This window comes from Cetorhinus maximus, chromosome 12 (assembly GCF_964194155.1).
Source record: "Cetorhinus maximus chromosome 12, sCetMax3.hap1.1, whole genome shotgun sequence".
Classification (NCBI taxonomy): Eukaryota; Metazoa; Chordata; class Chondrichthyes; order Lamniformes; family Cetorhinidae; genus Cetorhinus; species Cetorhinus maximus.
Genome location: NC_135890.1, coordinates 103,929,675 through 103,952,221, shown reverse-complemented (window position 1 = coordinate 103,952,221; position 22,547 = coordinate 103,929,675). Strand labels below are relative to the sequence as shown.

Sequence of the window (22,547 nt, the reverse complement as noted above, 5' to 3'; positions counted from 1 at the left end):
GGGAGACTCCAAGTGATATGACTGAGCAATGGTTTGCATATGGCTCTCTTGCCTTATTAGGAGTCCCAGTGTCCTAATGTTTGCTGTAGTGTACTGCATGTTGTTATTTTGATACGTTTTTATATTTACTTAATCGGATGGTATGCTGTCTTTCAAAAGTAGAAATTTTTTAAAAAAGGATTTCCATCATTAATGCGCTCCAAAGGAGTGATTGTGCAACCTTATTCTCACAGCGAGCATGGGATCAGTGATAGAGCTACAACATTGTATCTCTGATTCTTCAAGCCACACTCTGCCTGAGCGCAACTTGATGTTTGATGCTGGGAATGTGGAATTGCAGAATCATCATTTGTATACTGCTCCTTCAGTGTTACGGGTGCTTTAGAATAACGGACATTCTTATAGTCCCAGGATGTTCTGACACTTGAGCTTCTACTGTGATGGAACAATCTGACACAGAAATAAACAGGAGATGGAACTCCTTTTGCCAGACAGTTATCACTATCCCTGATACTATACACCTCCTCAAGTTCATGGCTACTAGCTATTAGGAGAGCAGCTGGGTCTGAGTTGAGTCCAGTAATAGTCTGCGTAACTCACAATCTCACTAGTTTATGGTGCTAAATATAAAGCCTCAATACTATTTTAATATTTTATGCCTTGCTTTGTATCTCCTGGATCCCAGTTATTTGCTCAGGTTGACATTGTTTTAAAGATAGTAACTGTGGAGCTCCCCTGCCCTTCTGAATCCTCTGCACAAAGTGGTGTCGGGAACGAGGAGTGGGATTATATTCTTTGATAGACGAATTGCATTTTTCCAGTTGTTTCAAAATGATGCAAAGGTGAAACATGGGGTTGATTGAAGGAAGTGGTATCTCTTTTTTTTTCTGGCCTGAAATAGATTAGAGTATAATTCTTGTAAATTTTTGCCTTAGCATTTCCAGTTATAAATGTTCCCGAGGCTCTTTGTAAAGTTGGACGAGTCTCACAGTGAGTAGTGTCAGTGGTGTCCTAAATGAAGACAGCGATGAGTTTTATCATTATCACTTGCCGGTCTGCACCTTATTTCATTCCAAATAAGCACTGGATGGTGCTGGGTACTCTTCCTCAGCAATGGGGGTATTCGGCTACTTTGCTCAAGTGCCATTTTTCATTGTGTGAGCGCAGTGAGTGTCGATTTGACCACAAGGCATCACAACCAAGCCCAATCCTGCCATCGGCCAACAGACACACATGATCAGGAGTGGGGACTTTGGCAGGCTATTACCCTCCTTAACCCGGGGTGCTTACAACCAACTGCAGAACCTTGATTACTGCGGCAGCAGATATTTACTAACTCAGTAAAGACCTGGGATCAAAGTTCTGCACCATTTGCATGTGGAACAGGCTGATAATTGAACTGAGTCTGATGCATTCTCTGTAACCTCCACAAGCAGAATAATGGTTTAAAATTATAAAGCAAAAAAAAAAACCTGCAGGAAGTGACCTTATACAGATGCTAAGATGATACCATAATGACTCTCCACTCCAAGAGGTGACAGAATCAGAATTTTGTAACTGGATGGTATGCTTGCTATGTCTTGAGGGTCAAGCTCAATGTACTTTACTGAAGTGGATAGATCGGAGGTGAAATTCATTTTGGGCTGTAGCAATTCGACAGTCTCACTTTTTGGAAGACGGTCAGATGGTGTGTAAACCGGGTGGCCAGTTTGCTCTTGTCCATTCTGTGATCCTGCCCAAGAAGCATTTCACCCCCATGGTGCCTTTTGTCAGTGTTGAGCAATGGTACTATACGGTGCGAAACAGGCAGCAGAGCAAAAAAAAGAGCTTTCCCTTATTACGAAGGCAAGACCATGTGCCTTTAAGTGAGCAAATCCTTTGATGTCATCATTTAAATCTTTTGGCCAAAGTAAACTCTTTGAAAAAAGGACTTCTTGCTGCGTGTTTCTCCTTGCCAGGGCAATTAACTTCATGTGAAGTAAAATAGCAAATGTTAATATCTGACTTTTTTGCTGAAGAGAATTCTAAAATATATTTCTCTTGCCCTAAGCATGCTGTGGGCGGCACCTCTCCCCAAGGGGGGAGTCTGCAATGTCCAAGTGTTGTAGAGTTGCAAGAGGAAAGGACCCAATTGGGCAGAGATGAGGGAACCACCTTCAAAGTGACAAAAGCAGAGTGACGATCCATTGTTTTAAGTAAAAATGCTACAAATTCAGGGTTGGAGGAGAGAATATAAGTCACATCACAGAAAGACATTAAAGGGAACTCTTTCACACTTAGTTGAACTTGATTTACTTGGACACCAATGGATATAGTTGATGGGTCATTCACTTCAAGTAAATCCATTTCCCCACCTAAATTATTCACAACTAACAGATGATGATAATTCCTTACTCAGACTATAATTTTCTAGCTTGTAGTTTCTGGGTTGAATGGTAGTTCCTGCATTAACGATTTCGCATTCTGCTGTTCAACTGTTGTCAAACTAGAGCAGCACAGTTCATGCGAAAGGGTGGGCTTGTCGATGGCAGATTATACTGGGGCTGCTGTTGGATCGAAGATTTTCTTTAGCTCAATGAAATAAGTCAGATTGTTTTTGAAAAAGAGAAAGCAAAAATGATCCTTAATCGAGAAAACTAAAACTTATTCTGTTTATTAACCCTTTCCAGCCCACGAGCTTTCCCAGAACAAGGCTTCATCAGTCCAGACTGGCAGCCATTTGCAGTGCCTGTCAGTTCACTGCACAGACGACCTTACTGACTCTAAAGGCCGGAGCCCCATGCAAACTTGGAGATCTTTGCATTCGGACATCTCTAATCGATTTGGGACATTCGTGGCTGCTTTGACCTGAACAGAGATGAATTTTCTTTTGATTTCTTTCTTTTGTTGTTTTCTCCCTCTCGGCTGCTGCAGTGCGACAGACAGACAGAACATCAAACAAATAAAAAGTTATAGTCACGAAAGGATCCAGGCCTCTTGCTGGCACTTTGCCTCAGTACCTGCGACGCTGGCTGGTGGCCTGGAAAGGGTTAATTCCAAGCCTGCGCCTTCCTGGCGTTTTGCTACGGTGGCTTGCCCGACGCCAGGCCTGTTGGATTACTCAAAAGCTACAGAGAACGATCCTAAACTGAGCTGAACAGACTGTTTGTTATTGGAATTGTACAATGCTCTCCTCACTGGATTCCTTGCACTTATATCTGATTTCTCCCCCAGCCCCTCCCGCACTCTCCGGGCACCGGCTTCCCAGGCAACAACCCCGCAGTCAAAAAGCAAGGCGCTGTTGGCAATATTTTTTTTCAGACCTGTTCACCAGGAATCCAAAGTTTGTTATGTGTAAACCTCAATCAAAACTGACTCGAGTTGGGTTGTCACCTTAACCAATATCAGGTGGGGAGTGGGAGAGCAGCAGGTGAAGGGGTGGGATTGTGGCTGGAATTTGGATGCTTTTCTTTCCGATGTGATCATTTGTTGATAACTTCAGTCACTGACGGCTCCACTTTGCGAGACACACAAGTAAACGTGGGTAAATGAAAACTCAAGTGTTCTGATGCCTGATTCACATTTCATAATTCCTGGACTAAAGAAAAATGGACTGGTGGTTTGAATCAATCTATTCCACCAAGCTGTATACAGTTAGAGTGGTCCTGGGTCAACCAGAGCTCTTTATGTTTGAATTTCTGCAAAAAACAAAATGCATTGAAAAAAAAACACACACACACACACAAAACTTCACTCGTTTCCCGAAACCAATGAATGGCTGTGTTGTTTTTAAAACCGCGTTTCTTTCACTTGGAAATGTTTAAAATGCCTCTGTTGAGGTGGCAAGGCATGCAGGGCTTGTGATGAGAACATCAAAACAAAGTTTACTAGGCACAGCAAGAATGAACAATAAGGGTGGAATTTACCCCAAGGTGGATTCGGTTGTCCATGTATCATTTGCACCTAACCCCTCCACTGTTTACCATCATATTAAGGATATGGGGCAAAGACAGGCATATGGGGTTAGGAACAGGAGTAGTCCATTTAGCACCATCGTTATTTAATGAGATCAGGCCACAGATCAGCACATATAAAGAATTGGAGGATCATCAATAGCAATTGCAGTATTGGGAGTAGGGAAGGGCCATAACCCATGCCAAAAACAAATTGAGGGACCATGACCCTTTTATCTGACCCCTCAGCTATTCAATTTCCACACTCCTTTACGTGTTCTCACATTAGCAAGTGGTCTTTTTTCCAGTAGGGGTCCCATAGTCATCTCTGATTTTTTTTTTCACTGACTTTAGTGAGCATGAATAGATAAAACCCAGCTACACCTCGATGTGGCTTTGTCCAGAAGCCTTCTCTGTGCCCAGCCAACTATCATTTAAAAAATACTAAATCCTGGCTGAGTACGTCTCAGGACAGCAAAATGGGGTAGTGCTTATTGTTGCTCTATCCCTCTCAGAAGTGTAGTTGAAAACAATGAAAAAAATGGGGAGACCATAACTCCAGAAAGACTCACTGGAGAGGGAGACGGTCAACATCTTTCCCTGTTTCACTCTTTCACACATCCAGGAGAGGGCTCCTAAAGCGACACAAATATGCACAAGACCAATTTTATGTGATATTGCAACACAGCAATAATGGGCATGATGCTATAATCTGACAGTTGTGCATGCGTTTGTGTGCATAGGGCCATGACTTGGCTGTGAGCCTGGGATGTTTCAGAGTTCATGGGAACTAAGACTTTTTTGAAGCTGGCATTTAAGGTATGAAGCAAGGGGCTTGATTCTGTTCAAGGTTTGTCTGCTTCATGTTGGTGCATTATTGTGAAAGGAAATTAACCATGGCTGAGTTGAATTCAGCCCTTGTGTGCCATTTGTAATCTTCCAATGTAATTCTGTCTACAGTCAGTCGGACACTAGTGCATTTTCAGGCAAAAACAGGAGCAAGGAATCCACAAGATGGATCTGAGTGTATTGAAATTATGATGGGCTCTGACTCAATGGGTGTACTGAGCCACACCAATCAGGAGGCTCCCAGGGCTCATTTCTTGCCTTTTCTGAATTAGCTGAGCTTAACTAGGGGCAGTAGTTGTTATGCTAAATGGGCCTCAGTGCCCTTGAGGGTGAGAGCAGAAAAAATCAGCCAGAGTTCCTGCTCCTGAACTCCCCTGGGACTACGTGTGTACATGTGTGTATATATGTATATGCCTGTGCACTCACTGGATGAGGGCAAGATCAAACTTGGCTGTGATGTTCCCCTTTATGATTTGCTGACATGCACTGGCAAAGTGCATGTATGAGGAATGGCCATGCGAGTAAAAGTGCTGGACGGTGGTTGGATGGAACAGAGAAAATAGGACAAAGACCAAGCTGTCTAATCCTCAAAACATACCTCACATGTTGCACATGTATCTAACAATGCTTTTCAGTGGAAGCATAGGTTGGGGTCAGGAGGGCTGTGTGAGTGTGTGTGTGAATGTGTGTGTGTGGTGGGGGTAGGGGGTCTGGGGGGTGGGGATAGTAGTCTGTGGCTACCTTGCTCCATTAGGATATTCTCCCGTCTTCCACGTGTGCACTATTAGCATTATGTTCTGCAGTATAGTCTACCCATTCCCAGGGTTACAGGCCAGCAGTCTTTTCCATCGCTGATCTCAATGCAGAGAAACATTCTGGTGCAAATCAAGGATAAAAACACCCAGATTCTGCTTTTATCTATTAGATAAGTTGGGGGTTGCACAGTGAACTATTTTTCCCATGGCAACTGCTAAACCCACTCCGTATCACTCCACAGAAAAGAGGTGATAAATTGGTTGAAGAGTGAGCTGCGTGGTTTATATTTACCGTTTATGCGTGCCTCCTTCAGAAGTTGTACCATTAATGATTGATTGTTTATCAACAACAAGTTTTAGAAAGTAGTTTGATTTTTTTTGGAATCCCTGAACGTATTAACCAATTGATGGCTGATTCGCCTGGATGGAACAATGTGAATGGCACAGTGGAATTATATTAAAAACATGTCTGGGGTTCCGATTACATAACTCACTTGGATTTCAATAAGTAAGTTGCTCAATTTCTGGTAATTTTTCCCCTCTGATTTTTCATAATTTCCATTTCTATTCCAACAATTTGAACTGTACAATTCTAGTTCACTCTTTGACGCCTCCTTGGAACAATATTGCCATCTTTGAAATGTATAGCAAACTGAGCACAGGGGTTAGGTGAGATGAAGTGAATAAATCAATTAAACTTTTTAAACTATTAAAAATAAAGACTAAAAAGTCCCAAACCAAATGTTGCCTTTATTTTTATCTTCCTACTTTGAAATGGATGAAGCCACTCACACTTAAACCTATTGTTTTCTGAATTATTTTTCACACTTGGTTTTAAGTGAGCGAATTTATCATTGCTGAAACATTGAACAGACTAAATGTTCCCAAGGGCCTGTTAGAGAGGGTGTTTATTTAAAATGCCAAGGAGCACAGCTCCGGCTTTACACCATGTTTTGGTCTCACTGTTCTCAGGAATGTCCTATGATTCTCAAACTATGTTTTGAAGCATTTTGCAATGAGCCTTTATATTGGAGGTGACTTTACACTGAGAACTTCACCTGCTTTAAACTGCTGTCATTAGGGAATACTGACCAGACAAGCAATAAATAAACCATGCGTGGAATGTTTTCCCTATCATGCTATATGGGCAAAATAGATGGTAGTTTAGCCATGGTGTTGCTGAAGTGATCTGCAGTCCCAGTGCTATTGTGAAAGAGCCAGCTAACCACAGTATTTCTAAGTGAAATCTGTAACATTCTGAATACCTGGTCAAAAATCAATGAGGAAAAACTTGAATCTGGGGAGAATTCTTCTGTCCACTAAATATTATTAACCCGATGAACCCAGTGGGAACATTTCTTATTGCCAATTCCAGCAAAATAATGAATATTTTTCTGTAGAATGCTATTCCAATTTCACTGGAAATTGGGAACAGAGGAAATCTCCCCACTCTGTTTACCAAGATTGCTAATACACAGGAGCAAGTATCAGTAATCCCTTCTGGTTGTTTTGTGGAGCTCACATTCACTCTCCAATTCCACGTAACTTACACTGGTAGTTACACACTAGTGAGGAGTCGTATTAGCCTCTTAAAAGTTAACAAACAGCAGACCGAAGCATCTAATTATTCAATTGGCACCAGAGCCCATCTTAAATATTTGGACCTCTGTTTTGCTGATTAAAATAAAACTTTTTTTTTCAAATTTGGATTCTTAATCTATGAAACTGGAAAATGGAATGTTGTGCCCTGCATTGCTCACAGCTTGTGGGGTTTGTTCAGTGTGAAGGAGCTTCAGTCCACAGTGGGTTATATTTTCGCCGCCTGCCTTCCTTGCTATTGTGGTTTTGCTGCATATAACGGCAGCAACTCAGTACAGCTTATCACAACGCAAATGGTGACTTATGCCAAGTGTTATGTGTTGCTTGTCATACAATCTGCTTGAAGCACGTGCTTCCTCACACCGTTACTCACTCTGTTTAGTGAAGTTCACCCCACACTTGGCACCTTTTGGTGTGGTCCGATTCCTGCAGGTTAAAAACAAAATATCGGTCCCACTCGTAGCATCTGAATTCCAAATGCCATAACTCATGCCGTAGAACCTCCCTGCCTGTAGCTTTGTTTGATCTTTCAACTGTGTTACGTGATGTTAAGTTCAGATTCTGCCCAGAGTGCAGTGGTAAAGTTGTGCTGGATATTTCACTGCCTTTATGAGCGTTGTACAGGTGCTTCGAAGTGTTCTGGTAACATGCTCTTGTTCCCACGGTAAAGTGTTGCGTAATCAGTCACAAACCTGCATCCCCATCTGTCATCCGCTGGCAGACATTTATTAATTAACTTGCTTTGTGAGGGCAAAATTCTGGATGCTCTTTGATACATCTTTTTTTTCAACAAGGTTTTCTTTATCTCATTTCCAAATCCCTCTACCCCCCTCACTCTCTATTTCAACAATCTTGGCATCAACCACATGCCCCAGCCTGCAGCTTCCATGTCCCCTGCTCTGGACTAACGATCAACTCCTCCCCCACTGAGCAGCCATCACTCAGTTACCATATAATTTGGCCTTGATACTTCATTTTCCTCTTTCAATAACCTCCTAAACCCATCTTGTTTGTATTTCAATAAAACCCTCTTTTAACCTATCCTTTGCTTGGTTTACTCTTCTCCCTCTGTAAACTGTTTTCAGATGCCCCACCACTATCTGAATGCACATTGCTATGTGTTCATGCTCTGGCCCTTTCTAACCAGGAAATCCAAACTTCCTTTAGAAGCTTCACAATTAGTACTTTGGTTTAAGTGTTAAGCACACACTGTTCCACAGATTTGTGTCTGTCAGTGTCTGGCACCATGATTGTCCTGAGCTGCCTCTAATGTAGAGCCCGTAATGGCTGCCATTCTGGACTGGGATTCAAACAATGAATAAAGAGGTGAAAGGACAGTGACTGATCCTTTGCAGAGCCATGCCACCATCAGAGAAAGACCTTCACCCTCTCTATCTGGGCTAGCTTCCCATTTGGAGGTCAGAAATCAGTGTGCTACCAGTCTAAACTATCCAGTCCCGAAATAAAATAAAAAACACTGTTCCATCTGGCCTTGAATTACTGCGTGAGAGTTAGGATATGACTGATATGTTGATTTTATAATTGTGGCCAATTTTGGGTATTCTTGAGAGTAGGGGTAAAAAAAAAATGTATTGGATGGGGTGGGGGGAACAGCCTGTACATTGAAAGATTGCTGTGGCCCTGTCCCCCATGTGGACTCACGATCAGTAGATTAACAAAAAGACCCTTTAAGATATTGGGGCAGGGTGGAAGGTCACCCATTCTGCTCTGTCTGCAGGTTAAAGATAGTTGCCCATGTAACAATATGAGCTAATAACTCCGTTCTGTGTGGTTTGACAAATCCTGTTATTGCCATTTTGAAATTTGAAGTTTTCCTTTGGCTCTGTCTCACACAATGCTGCTTTGGTCCCTGTTGACTGACTGGAGCAGTTCCCACGGTTTTTTGAGTGTTTTGTCTCGTTCAGTGCAACAGGACTTAGTTTTGGAAACAGGAAGAAAAACAAAATCTGGACTATGTACTGTAGGTGCATTCGCCTGTACTCATGCCTAATGTATACATATGTTTTAATGAGAACTCAAGAAGATGAATAAAATATAATGCAAGTGATAACTCAAGTCTGCTCTGGGTCCACTCTCTTTTACCTTCTGCCCTTTGGCAACATTCCTCAGCGGAGACTCCTAGTTGATGCTCAGTGACTCCACTTTAACTCAAAAAAAAATGGCAACCCCTCTTGCTCACTGCGTAAATGCGCTATTCAGTGTGACGCTGCACAGATCACAGCATCAATCCCTGGTCTGGGCTGCTTGAGCTAATATCAGTGAGAGAAGCAGTGGGGATACAAATCCTGGGATAAGGAGGGTTATGATACAATGGCCACTGATAGTGTGTGTGTGTGTGCAGGCGTTGGCTGAGGATAGGATCAGGCTGAGCTATGATAAGTGGGTCCGTTTAAAATATTCTGTTTCAGTCTACATTGGGATTAGAGCCACTGAGCACCTAACTACTCCACATTCATCTGCAATTGATTATTTTGTCTTGCTGTAAGAGGCCACAGGAGGGAGGTAACCTGCTGGTGCAATAGGGGCCTTGTTTGACCAAGAGGGAACAATCCATCAAACCTGCCACCTACCCAATGTAACTCCAGCAAATTCAGGAATCGCACTTCAAACAATAACCCTTGTATTTATATAATCCCTGATTCTGTTAGAATATCTCAAGCATTTTGGACAGTGAATAACAGTGAAGTGCACATCATCCTGTGTCAGCAATGTTTAGTAAAATAGTTCTTGTGGCAGAGACTCTCCTTTTAAATAGGATCATTTTGAAGCTTATTCAGAGTTTCTCTTGTCTGCCTGGGTGAAGGTTCTCATTCACTAGGTCAGGTGGCATTTTGCCTTTTCCACTGGTTCTAAAACTTTCAATACTGCTGCCAAGTCAAACCTGAAATGTCACTGGAAAACTTACCTTTTGGTGTGTAAGGAGCCATTGTTTAAATACTGTGGTGTGTTGCTCAGTGGTAGGAGAGAAGGGTGAAACTAAAAGCCTTGACCCAGAAAATGATTAAATTCAAGACTTGCACATCAAAAAAAAACACGGGCTTGAGTTTTTGCTAACACACTGCTGGCACACCAAGATGCAGTAATCTTCTGGGATTGCCTCATTCATATAGGCCTTGGGTAGTGTGGGGTGTATGGCAGAGGTAGTCCTTTCTGCAGGAGTTAGCTGCACCCTACTTCATAGCTGGACGGGTAACTGCCCCTGGTCCTCGGCACTCAATCAGCTCTCACCTATAGCTGCTCGTGCAGGCAGTGGCCACGCCCTGGCAACTGCATCGGTTCGCAGCTTAAACCAGGTGGGGGGTAGCATGCGAATAAGTGTCCACATGTGAGGGAGAGCTTCTATCTCCAACCACCCTTTGCCAAGTGAACACGAAAAGAAGGCTGCCTTGAATGGGTGTAGTGGAGGAAATGGTTTTCCTTTACTGGCACTGAAAGCACGAGCTTTGTGGACAGCTGTAAAGTTCACCGGCACAGACGGAGAAGGTGCTGCAGATCACCCACTGCAGTCGACCACACCTCCTTCATTTTGACTTGCCAAGCCCACCAGGAGCAGGTGTACGAGAAGGCAGGGCTGGCCAAGCGCAATCCATCTCAAGTGTGTTTATTGTGTGCCCACCTTACCCACTCCTGCGCACGCCCCGTGACATCCTGAAAAAAAGAAAACGCATTCCTACAGAGCTCACCCACACATTGCAGCATATTGTAGGCGAGACAAAGAGAAGAGGAAATGGGAACTCTATGGGCGGAATTTTCCATGCCTGCTGGCGTCGGGCATCACGGTGGGTGTGAGCGGACAATATGGCAGGGAGCCAGTTTGCAATCATCCACTGTGCCCGTCAGTGGCGGGCCACATCTCCCATCGCTGCATGTCGGGAACTTCATTTTAATATATCTGCAAAATCGGCTTAGCTAGCCGGAATCATCCCCCCCACGCTGGATCATCACAACTGAAAATAAGTGATGTGCACCTTGGGGGATAAGTGGCCTCGGGCAAGTGAAGAGGCTGCAGGTCTAGGACTGTACTCGGGAAGGGGGGTATCCCAGGCTGTGTGTGGGGGCACATGTTGACCTGTGCAAGTGGCCTCAAGAGGGTGAGGGCTGAGGAGGCAGTCTCCAGAGGAGATAAGGCCAGATGGAGATGTGAGGGTGTGTGTGAGAGAGTGAGTGGTGATGTCCCTTGAGCTGGCAGTGAGTGAGATGCCAGTGAATGTGTGATGGCCCTGTGAGTGTGTGAGTTTAGAGTGATGAGATGGTTGCCTTACCCTGGCGGCACAGATGAGATCATTCATCCTCTTTCTGCACTGGATGATGAGCCTCTTGTGTGCAGCGTTGTCACTGACCCCCTCTGCCACTGCCTCCCAAGTTGAGTGGTGACACTGTTGGGCCTCCTGTGGCCAAAGCAGGGGTAGAGGACATCGTGGCAGGCCCCAATGGTGTCCGGAAGTCGTCCCAGGGATGCGTCAGTGAATAGAGGTGCGGGGGTAGGTGCAGTCTTCTTGCCTTTCGGGGCCATGTCTTCTGTGCTGCAGTCCTAGGCTGGAAGAAATGAGACGTGTGCGTGCAGCTGCATTTTAAATATGGTGCCCTGCATGAGGAAGCAGTGAGGTGACAGTGTGGAGGGCGAATCGGAGGCTGCCCACCCGGGAAATGCCGTGTTTCCCAGGGATGCAAGATAGTGAGGCGGGATTGGGATGATACGGCGTGAAATGCCACCATTGTGACCTTAGTTTCTTTGAACCTATGAAATCTCTTTGATAAAGACAACAGCTCTCAACCTGGGCACAGAACTGCTCTGGTTGGCAGGGAGCCATCACACGACAATGTTGACATTGCTACTTTAAACCGAATTTGCCTAGAAGAGCAATGCCAGCTAACAGAGCTATCAACAGGCTACACATTCTTCTGAATAGGCAGGCCAAAGAGTGAGAGGTGAGAGGCAAGTGTTGGCCTTGCTATCAAGTCTGACATTGCAAGAAATTTGGACACTCTCCCAATGGGCATAAACGATTGCCTCCTGAATTTTGTGAATGACAAGCATGCGACAATCATCAGTGCACACGCTCCAGCAATGACCACTCCTGAGGATATCAAGGACAAATTCTCTGAGGACCTGGATAGAGCTCTTACAAATTCTCTACAGGAGAACAAGCTCACTGTGATTTGGGACTTCAGTGCAAAGGTAGGAGCTGACCATCAGGTTGGGATGGTGTCCTGGGGAACTGAGGTGTGGAGAAATACAACGGCAAAGACATGCTTCTCCCCAGTCCTTGCAACTGCTGGGACACATCAATCAACAACACCATCTCTAGACAGAAGGCAAAGTACAAAAACACTTGGATAGACCCAAGACCTAAACACTGGCATCTGGTTGACTTTATCATTATCCAGCAAAACAGCATGAAAGATTTTATAGTCACCAGGATTATTAGAGTGCAATGCTCTAGACCACAGAGTGTTATGTTCCAAGATGAAATTTACTGGGCTGGAACTTTCGTGGAGTGGCAATCAGAGTCGGATTTCCACTTGGCTCCTAAATCCTTACCTTGAAATGTTTTTGATTCTGACTCGCCAGACCTTCCGAATCAGGCCGGGTGAGAACCCTGCCGGGCAGCGGGCTCCTGAGGCCTTCAGTCGAGCGCTGCTGAATCGGATGGAGTGAGGCCACACCAGCATATTACGGCACTGGCTGTCATAAATCAAGTGGGTATAAAGGGGTAGCTATAGACAAGCTTCCAGACTGGCCCCAATGTGAAACCCTTGGCTGTGGAGGTTAACAAAGTCATCAGATCCCTACTCTCAAAGAAAGCTGCCAGCTCAGACAGGATCTCAGGAGAAATATATAAATCTGGGGACCCCAGCTAGCCATCAGACTCACACAATTATAACACAGAATGTGGGATCAATAAACCCTTCCTCAACAGCTCAAGGATGCTATGATCGTTCGCTTGTTCAAAGGATAAGGACAAAAATCTGTGCGAGACAGGAATCTCACTGCTTGTGAAAGCTGCCAAGATTCTAGCAAAGTTCTACTCAACAAACTGGTAAGCCACATAGCAGAACGTGTACTGCCAGAAGATCAAAGTGGGTTCAGGAAAGATAGAGGCACTTGTGACTTGTGACATGATTTTCATCCTTTGACTAATAGAAGAAAAAGGGTGTGAACAACAGATGGAAATATACTGTGCCTTTGTTGACCTGACGAAAGCCTTTGACATAGTAAATTGAGAGGCCTGTGGAAAGCCTTAGCCAAACTTGGATGTCCTGATAGAGTTGCAAATCTGATATAGCAGTTTCACGATGGAATGAGGGCCAGAGTCGCTGACTGTGGTGAATACACTGACCTCTGATGTGACAAGTAGTGTGAAGCAGGAGTATGTGCTCTTCAGTATGTCGTTTGCTGCCTTGTTTTCTGCGGCTTTTGATGGAAATGTTGATGGAAAATACATCCAATTCGGAATAGATAGCAATCTCTTCAACCTGAGATGACTGAAATCATCAGCTAAGGTATCAGGGATGATGATATAGGAATTGCTGTCTGCCGATGACTGTGCCCTCACGTCACTCTGTAAGCATGGCCTTCAAAGGATCATGGACTGTTTTTCAAAAGCAGCTGACAACTATGGGCTATCTGTTCTGAAGAAGAGTCATACGAACTCGAAACGTTAACTCTGTCTTTCTCTCCACAGATGCTGTCAGACCTGCTGAGTTTTTCCAGCAATTTTTGTTTTTGTTTCAGATTTCCAACATCTGCAGTATTTTGCTTTTAACTATGGGCTATCCGTCGGCTTAAGGTAGACAGAAATACTCCACCCATCCCCACAAAATTCTGACTAAATTCTGACTATAACCCACCTGCTATAACTAATGACACAACCCTGAAGGCTGTGTACAACTTCACCTATCTTGGGAGCCCAATCACTGGAAATGTCTGCATTGACAGCGAGGTGGCAAATAGAATTGCCAGGACAAGCTCAAAATTTGTCTGCTTGTGCAAGAGGCTATGGAGGAAATGAGGTATCAAACTTACAAAAGTTGATGTGTACAAAGCTGTGGTCACACCTACCCTTCTATATGTCTGTGAGACATGGACTACCTGTTTCAAACATATGTGGTTAGACAGCTTCCACATGAGATGCATTCTGAACAGCATAGGCATCAAATGGGAGGACCAAGTGCTCGACACTGAGGTACTTCTAAGAGCAGAAATGTCTGAAATTGAAGCGCTCATCATCAGAGCCCAGCTCAGATGGAGTGGACAGGTAACATGTACTGGTGATAAAATCCCCAAGGCGGTCACGTATTCATAACTTAAACTTGGACACGGCCTGTGAGGTAGGCCGAGATTAGGGTTCAAGGATTCCTTGGAGGCGAACATCATGAAATGTGGCATGTCCACCACAGACCAAGGAGGAAAAAAAACCACAAGAAAGAACAACCTGGGGAGCAATCTCGAGAAGTGATGTTGTTTTCTTCGAACAGCAATGAATACAGGCAGCAAAGGACAAAAGGCAAGCCGGAAAGACTGGGCAGTCCCAACAAAATCAAACAGTTCATCCTTGTCTGCACTAGGGAAAGCTATGCACATCCGCAATCGGGCCCTACCACCACGTTAGAACACGCAGCAGATGACTTTAAGGACGCAAGAAACATCCATCTTCGATAATGAAGAGAAACTGTCAACAGTTAGAAATGGACATTTTCACCTGCAAGCACTGACACATTCCTCTGCTTCAGTTGGAGTTGCTTGTTTTTATTTGGAAGAAAATCAAAGCTTTGTTTTTTCTTCTCATAGAGTCATAGAGGCCTACAGCACAGAAAAAGGCCCTTCGGCCCATTGAGTCTGCGCCGGTCAGACAAGTACCTAACTATTCTAATCCCAATTTCCAGCACTAGGCCCATAGCCTTGTATGCCATGGCACCGCAAGTGCACATCCAAATACTTCTTAAATATTACGAGGGTTTCTGCCTCTACCACCCTTTCAGGCAGTGAGTTCCAGATTCCCACCACCGTCTGGGTGAAAAAATTCTTCCTCACATCCCCTCTAAACCTCCTGCCCTTTACGTTAAATCTGTGCCCCCTGGTGATTGATCCCTCCACCAAGGGGAAAAGTTCCTTCCTGTCTACCCTATCTCTGCCCCTCATAATTTTATACACCTCAATCATGCCCCCCTCAATTTCCTCTGCTCCAGGGAAAATAACCCCAGTCTATCCAATCTCTCCTCATAACTAAAACTCTCCAGCCTAGGCAACATCCTGGTAAATCTCCTCTGCACCCTCTCCAGTGCAATCACATCCTCCCTATAAAGCGGATTCCAGAACTGCATTCAATACTCTACCTGTGGCCTAACCAGCGTTTTATACAGTTCCAGCATAACCTCCCTGCTCTTATATTCTATGCCTCAGCTAATAAAGGCAAATATCCCATATGCCTTCTTAACCACCTTATCGACCTGTCCCACTATCTAAGGGACTGGTGGACATGCACACCAAGGTCCCTCTGATCCTCGGTACTTTCCAGGGTCCTATATTCATTGTGTATTCCCGTGCCTTGTTTGTCCTGCCCAAGTACATCACCTCACTTATCCGGATTAAATTCCATTTGCCACCGATCAGCTATGTCAGCTCAGAGAAATGGTTATCAGTAGGATATTCTGCAATGTGGGGCATTATTCGCGCTGAATCCTATCCTGACACCGTTCAACGCCCACACTTTTCATGAATGCAATGACAGCCAGGGATGGAACAGGGTCCATGGTGACATTTTTAACCCTTTCCTTAGCCAGGGGCACAGAAACCAATCATTGAATTCAGCACAAAGCTGGCTGAGAATAACTAATTCAGCACTCAGGCTTGATAGAACAATACTACACTGGCTGAGATGAAATTTCCCTATTTGGCCATTCAGAGAACAGATCTAGGTCTTTAAAATAAAAATGAGTACACTCCTGCATATTTGAGTGACTCCAGGCTTTAGCTCAATGTGATTGGGACTGAGTGCAGTCAGTTTTTCCAAAGCTATTTCCACTCTAATAGGAGAACATTCCAAAGGGCTCCTGCACCCTCCAACCCGTAAGAACTGCTCAGCTTTGTCTTTAATTGTTTTAAGGGAGAAAATGGTTAAAAATGGTCTTAGCTTTCCTAAATGTTAACAGGCACATTAAAAATACAGAAAAATATTGGGCTTAAGACTCCAGAGGCTTGAGCCGGTAATTCGGACTGACACGGCAGTAAGGTACTGAGGGAGTGCTGCAATGTTGGAGTTGTTGTCTTTAGGACGAGATGTTAAACTGAGACCCAACCCGCTCTCATAGGTGGATGTATATACAATTCAAGGAGCACAACTCAGTATCTCACTCTCACAACTCTCAGTCACCTGGCTGCATTTATCACTCAACTAACATCAGTAAAACAGACTATATGAAGTGATGTATCCATTACTCCTTGTGGGATATTGCTGTGTGCAAATTGGCTGCCACATTTGCCTGCATTAAACAGTACTATACTGAAGTACCCCAATGACTGCAAAATGCTTTGGCATGTTCTGAGAATGTGAAACACGATATACAAATGCAGATTATTTCTTTAATTCTCTTTGCAACTTTAGACCCTGTCTTACTGCCCATTCAGAGGATGGTTGTGCATTTAACTTGATTGCAGTGGCTCAGCTTATTTCCGAAGTGGTTGAAGGAGATTTGTTGTGCGTGTTCCACACTCAGTTTGATCCCATCCTGGGTCTGCTTTCAGTGCTAAGATGGCTCGGACTTTGCACATTGAAGTTAGCTTTCAGTGAAATGGAGATTGGCTGCACCGCAGTTCTTAAACTTTTTATTTTCCCTTTATCAGTTTGTACATTCTTTATTCCTAAATGGCTCATCGAGTTGAAGGAAGTGACAGTGCAGCTTTAGAAAAATATTTTTGGGCCATTCCATTTCAGGGAAGCCTCTGCTGTCTATTCCGTACTGTGTCCTTCACAGGGCTGGGGTAGAGATGAACATGCTTTTTGTTCTCTTTTGTTTTTATTCAAATTTCACAAAGAAAAATTATATTGCCAAGCCAGCCTGCAGACTCCAGTGTGTACAAATAAATAAAAGCCAAGCTTCTGTAAAACTAATGGCACTCAGGGGACTCCAGAGAAGCACAAGACACATAGGGCCTGGTGTAAAATGCATGTTTCACCTCTGTTGTGATCTGTTGGAGCAGCGAGTGCAAAAACTGATTCCGAGCTTCGTTTGATGTGAACTATTACTGCACTTGGTCCTTCCAGAGTCAGTCAAAGAAATGAAGGCTTATGAATGTGCAATTGTGGTGCTTTCAAAATAGATCTCCACAATCCCTCATTCCCTCCCAATGTGTTAAAAGCACAATGCCTATTCCTCCACCAACGCAATGGGTAAGTGCATCACCCAGTATGGCACTGAGCCATTCAGTCCATGGATGATTTAGGCCTGATCGCTAGCAGAGAGAGTACCACAACTGGCCTCAGTGCACTGAGCAGAGAGGCAGGGCAGGGCAGTAGTGGGAAGGGGATGTGGGTGGGTGGTGGTGGGTAGCGGTGGTTGCAGTGGGCAAGGTCCATATCCAGTGATTCAGCGAGACTTTACATACGCAGATGTTAGGCGAGGATCAGAGCAGGCTCAACTGCGATGCTGTAAACTGGATCGGTGTCCCTGGAACTGCTTCCCGCAAGATTCTTCAGCAAAGGAGGGGAGATAATTGGGAATAAAAAACAAAATAGAAAATTGCATCGATTCCTGAGGGCAGGTTAAGGTATCTTCCCCTTCTCCAACCGCCCCCCAACCCCACTCGATAAATAGCAAATGTTATGTGATTTGTCCAGCTGGTTAACTACTTAATGAACAGATGAAACCCTTTACTGCCTGTCCCCCACTAGAGGAACAGATACAGTGCAGGTTACAACAGGTTAATGATGTGGTTACAACAACCGTTCTTTATGTAACCACTCAGCACTCAAACCACGGAAGTCAAGATGAGAGTTAGATTGTTTTCTGTGCGAGTATCACAGTGCTGACATTGGGTCTGGCTGAACAGTGACCCAGGTGTCAGGGTTGAGCTCAAGCAGCAGGGGGGCAGCCCAATAGCCTTTTCAGAGGCTAAAGATTTGGGGGATTAAAATCCTGAAAAAGCAGCTTCTCAGCTGTTTGTTAATGAGTCTCCAGCCAGCCAGCAAACAAACCTAATCAATAGTTTATTAAAAAAACACACACACACACACACACGCACAGCCTCAGCATAAGGCTGCCAAAAAAAACCACACCAGGGGCCACTGAGAGTCGAGGCCAAATGCCACACACAAAAGGCTTTTCCTCTCAACATTTGTGCTATCTCAACTTTCTCACATATCTCACTCCTCGAATGATGCTTATTTAGGCCGAGGCTCCAATTTCAGGTTGGGTTCCGTAATGGAAACTTGAATCCGCACAGTTGTTCCTCGAGTCCTTTGTGGTGTCACTAAATTTTTTTGTTCTGTTTGAATAGAGTGGTATTGAAAAGTCATTAAGTAATGATAATTGGCCTAATCAGCAGGCCTTAAGCTATGGGCTGAGGTGGGAGGCGGAGAATGTTCGTTCTTGATTTGTGCCCTTCCCCCATCCACTGTTTAGAATTCCCTTTCTTGGAATAGTTGAATGGCAGTTGAGAGGAAGCCACCTTCCTCTCCATCTCTTGAAAGGAAACCAGCTGAAGCCTGCCTGGTGTCACGGCAACACAATAAGCACATCGAGTCTGGGGCTTGGTCTCTCTTCAGGGATGAAATACAGCTTGTGATGGGACAAGTAGCTGTTGCTTTGATAATTAAAGGCATTTTATCTTAATTTGACCTGTTAGAAACTGTCCTTTTCATGATTTATGATGCACAGATTAGGATGGGAGACCCATTGCAGTGGCTGAGCCTAAGAATCTGTCATGATAGACCCCTGTGGACCTATTACACAGTTGAGTCTGCTTGCTCTTACTTTCTTGCCTGTTTGTCGCTTATTGGCAAGTACATATCAAACTCAATGCAGCATCTCCTGTGTGCACTTGTTAGAATCACTGATGTTCTCAACACCTTGTCCCCTTACCCTAACAGCCCTCAGATAAACTGAGATGATGAAGTGTTATATAAATCGCAATCAAAAAATATTATTTTGTGACACACACACAAACACGGGAAGCCCTGCAAATTCAGGGAGGAAATATATTTTATAGAGTTAATTTGTTTGTTGACTAAAACACAAAAGGTTCCCAGGTTTTCTATTTTTAATTCACGTTGAATGCTTTTACAAGTCAAAGTCACTTCTTACCAATTGAGATTATATAATTGTGGCTCGATGTCAAATTTTGTTTGATAGTTGCTGCTGTAAAGCATCTTGTGATGTTTTACTACATTAAAGGCAACCATTTTGAGTTTGGCGCCAAAATGGACTGGTGTGCATTAGGAAGTGGAGGGATTTTCATATCTTAATCCCAGTAAATTCCAAGATTCAAAGGTTACATGAAAGATCAAGTAATTGGGATTAAGTGGCTAGCTCTTTCAATGTGCTGACACAGGCAGTCCTCCTTCTGAACTGTAAAAGTTTATGATTCTGATTGTATCAGGTATATTACAGATAAAGCATTAAAATTCAGTCTTTAGTCTGGGATAAGAAAGGAAAAAACTTGCATTTATATCGCATTTATATTATGCCTTTTGCATCCTCAGGAGGTCTCAAATGAATTACTTTTGAAGTGTAAAAGCCAATTAAAATAGGGAAAGGACATTATTATAAACATTAATTCTCAAGCATCCATTGATAGCAATTTCTCAAGACATTTTATTCATAAATCTTTGAAGCTATACTCCAATGAAATCTCCACTCCCCCACATCCCCCCCACTCCACCCCCAGCCAATTCTTGCCTGGCTGAAACCCATCAAATTTGGGCTGTATAATTGGTTCTCATTCTCCCACAGGATAACTGTACTCCTTAGGAGAACTGTATTTGAAAATTCAATGTATTTAAAAAATCTTCAGACGTTGCACAATTGCAGTCCACAATGTGTCATACTTTGGTTGATGCAGAGTGCTGACAAAAAGGGTTTCTGCCAACACAACCTGGACTATATGTTATGCCACAAAGCATGAAATTTGAACAGTTATAGAGTCATAAACTCTATGTCTCTACAACTGTCCATAGAGCCATAGGGTTATACAGCACAAAAACAGGCCCTTTGGCCCATCATGTCTGTGCTGGCCATCAAGCACCTATCTATTCTAATCCCATTTTCCAGCACTTGGCCCGTAGCTCTGTATGCTATGGCGTTTCAAGTGCTCATCTTTGTTATGTGTTAATAGAGTCTGAAACATCTAAATTATGGTCTGTGAGGCACATACAGTTATGTCATAGAGCGTTTGAGACATGTACAGTTATGACATAGAAATAACCCTGCCTGCTTTTGGTCCAGGTCATGCGTCTGATGATGCCCTGGTGTTCATCATCCTAGCTGAAATCTAAGAAACACTAGGAATGAGAAACTGGCACTCATCCTGTTGAAGCTCATCAGTTTAGTACATTAACTCTTATCGTGGTATCTAGTAATTTGAGGAACAGTTGTGTTTTTGGCACTCTTGCCTAGGTTGCTAAATTAAAAGTTCATCAGAGGATATTTGCCTTGTATTGGATTAGAATAAGTTGTCCAAATATTGGAGCTTTGATGGTCTTTCTGATGGTGGTGGAGTGTGAAGTGGAGACATGGCCCCAGACAGCCAGCAGCCAAGCTGAGCCGGGAAGACTCATTTTCCTAAATTGATATTTTCTTGATGGGGTTTGTTCACTGCTTCCTATAACTATAGAAGTGATTAATTATAGGCTGCTGACAGATTTGAGTAGTGCAGATACAATTGCTTTTCTCATGATTTACAACAAAACCATACCTCAGGGATAAGATAACAGAAATCTGTCGGGAGGGGAGTAGGGGAACATTTCAGCCAGAGACTCTCAGTCACATCATAGTGATTGGAATGTTTAATACACCCCCACCTCTCCCTGTAACACTCTTTGATAAACCACACATCCATCACGATAATACACTCTGACATATCTTACAATCTTCCGCACATTCCTGACTGTAACACTGTCTCATATACCACACATCCTTCAATATAATACACTCTGACATGCCTCACAATCTTATGCACAGCCTCACTGTAACATTCCCTGATATACCACACATCCTTCATTATAATTCACTCTGACATTCCTCACAATCTTACCCGCACCCCCTCAATGTAACATTCCCTATACCACACATCCTTTATTACAATTTGCTCTGCGATTTCTCACAATCTTAACTACACCCTTCACTGTAACACTGTAATGCTACCTGCCAAAAACCTGTGCAGTTTGTCTGCTGACACCAAAGAGGAAACCCACATGGGCCATGTAGGTAGAGTCTGGTGGAGCTGTCTGTCCCTGGGGAATGGACGGCTTTGAAGCAGCACTACATACAAAATTTTAGCCCAAAGTGTCATAAAGGGATAGAGGAACAGAGGGATAAAACATTAAAAGTAGAAAAGCAGTTTAATAAGGCCATTAAATAAAGCAAACAAAGAGCTGGGCTTCATTCCTAGAGGGATAAAATTGAAAAGCAGAGAAGTGATGTTAAATCTGTGTAGAACCTTGGTTGGTCCACAATTGGAGAACTGTGACCAGTTCTGGTCTCCCTAATAGAAAAAGGACATATAGGCAAGGGAGAAGGCGCAAAAAAGATCTACAAGGGTGATACCCGAACTGAGAGGACATATTTATCAAGAAAGCTTGAACAGGCTGTGATCTTTAGTTTAGAAAAGAGAAACTTGGTAGAGGTCTTTAAGATTATGAAAGGATTTGATAGGGTAGACATATACTAGACGTTTTCACTTACTGGCGAGGCCAGAACTAGGAACCATAAGATATTCACTAATAAATCCAATTGGAAATTTATTTATGCATGGACTGGTTAGAATGTGGAACTCACTACACTCGGAATTGTTCAGGTGAATAGTATATTTAAAGGAAAGTTGGATTAGTACATGGGGGAGAAAGGAACAGAAGGCATTGTTGGAGTTGGATGAAGAAGAGTGGAAGGAGGCTGCTGGGTAGCATAAGCACCAATTTGGACCTTTCAGATCAAATGGCCTGTTAATAACATGTAAATACATCGACTCTAGCTGAACTCTTCCTGTTTTAATCCATTATAGTAACTTTGCTGCACTGAAGATGTTGACATTTTGTTGGTCTGTGGTTCCGCAGGTGCCAGTTACCCTTCAATATCTGGCCAAAGATTTATTCTTGCTAAAGAAAGAAACAATTATGATTAAGTAATTTCTTCTCCCTTTCCTCTTCTCTGTTGAAAAGAATAGACAAGTGTCATG

General features: G+C 43.5%; 1 protein-coding gene across 3 annotated transcripts in view; it reads left to right on the top strand.

Moving 5' to 3' along the window:
* The window catches only part of LOC144687777 (transcriptional activator MN1-like), a 141,492-nt gene that overhangs the window by 25,606 nt on the left and 93,339 nt on the right, over positions 1-22,547 (top strand). For 2 of the 3 annotated variants that reach the window (XM_078554275.1, XM_078554276.1), the window contains one exon: positions 2,670-9,206. The exons of the other annotated variant lie outside the window; for it this stretch is intronic. In XM_078554275.1, coding sequence (XP_078410401.1) covers positions 2,670-2,851 — 182 coding nt within the window. In that variant the 3' untranslated portion in view covers positions 2,852-9,206. Of the gene's footprint in view, positions 1-2,669; positions 9,207-22,547 lie in introns of those variants that run through there. 3 annotated transcript variants of the gene reach the window in all.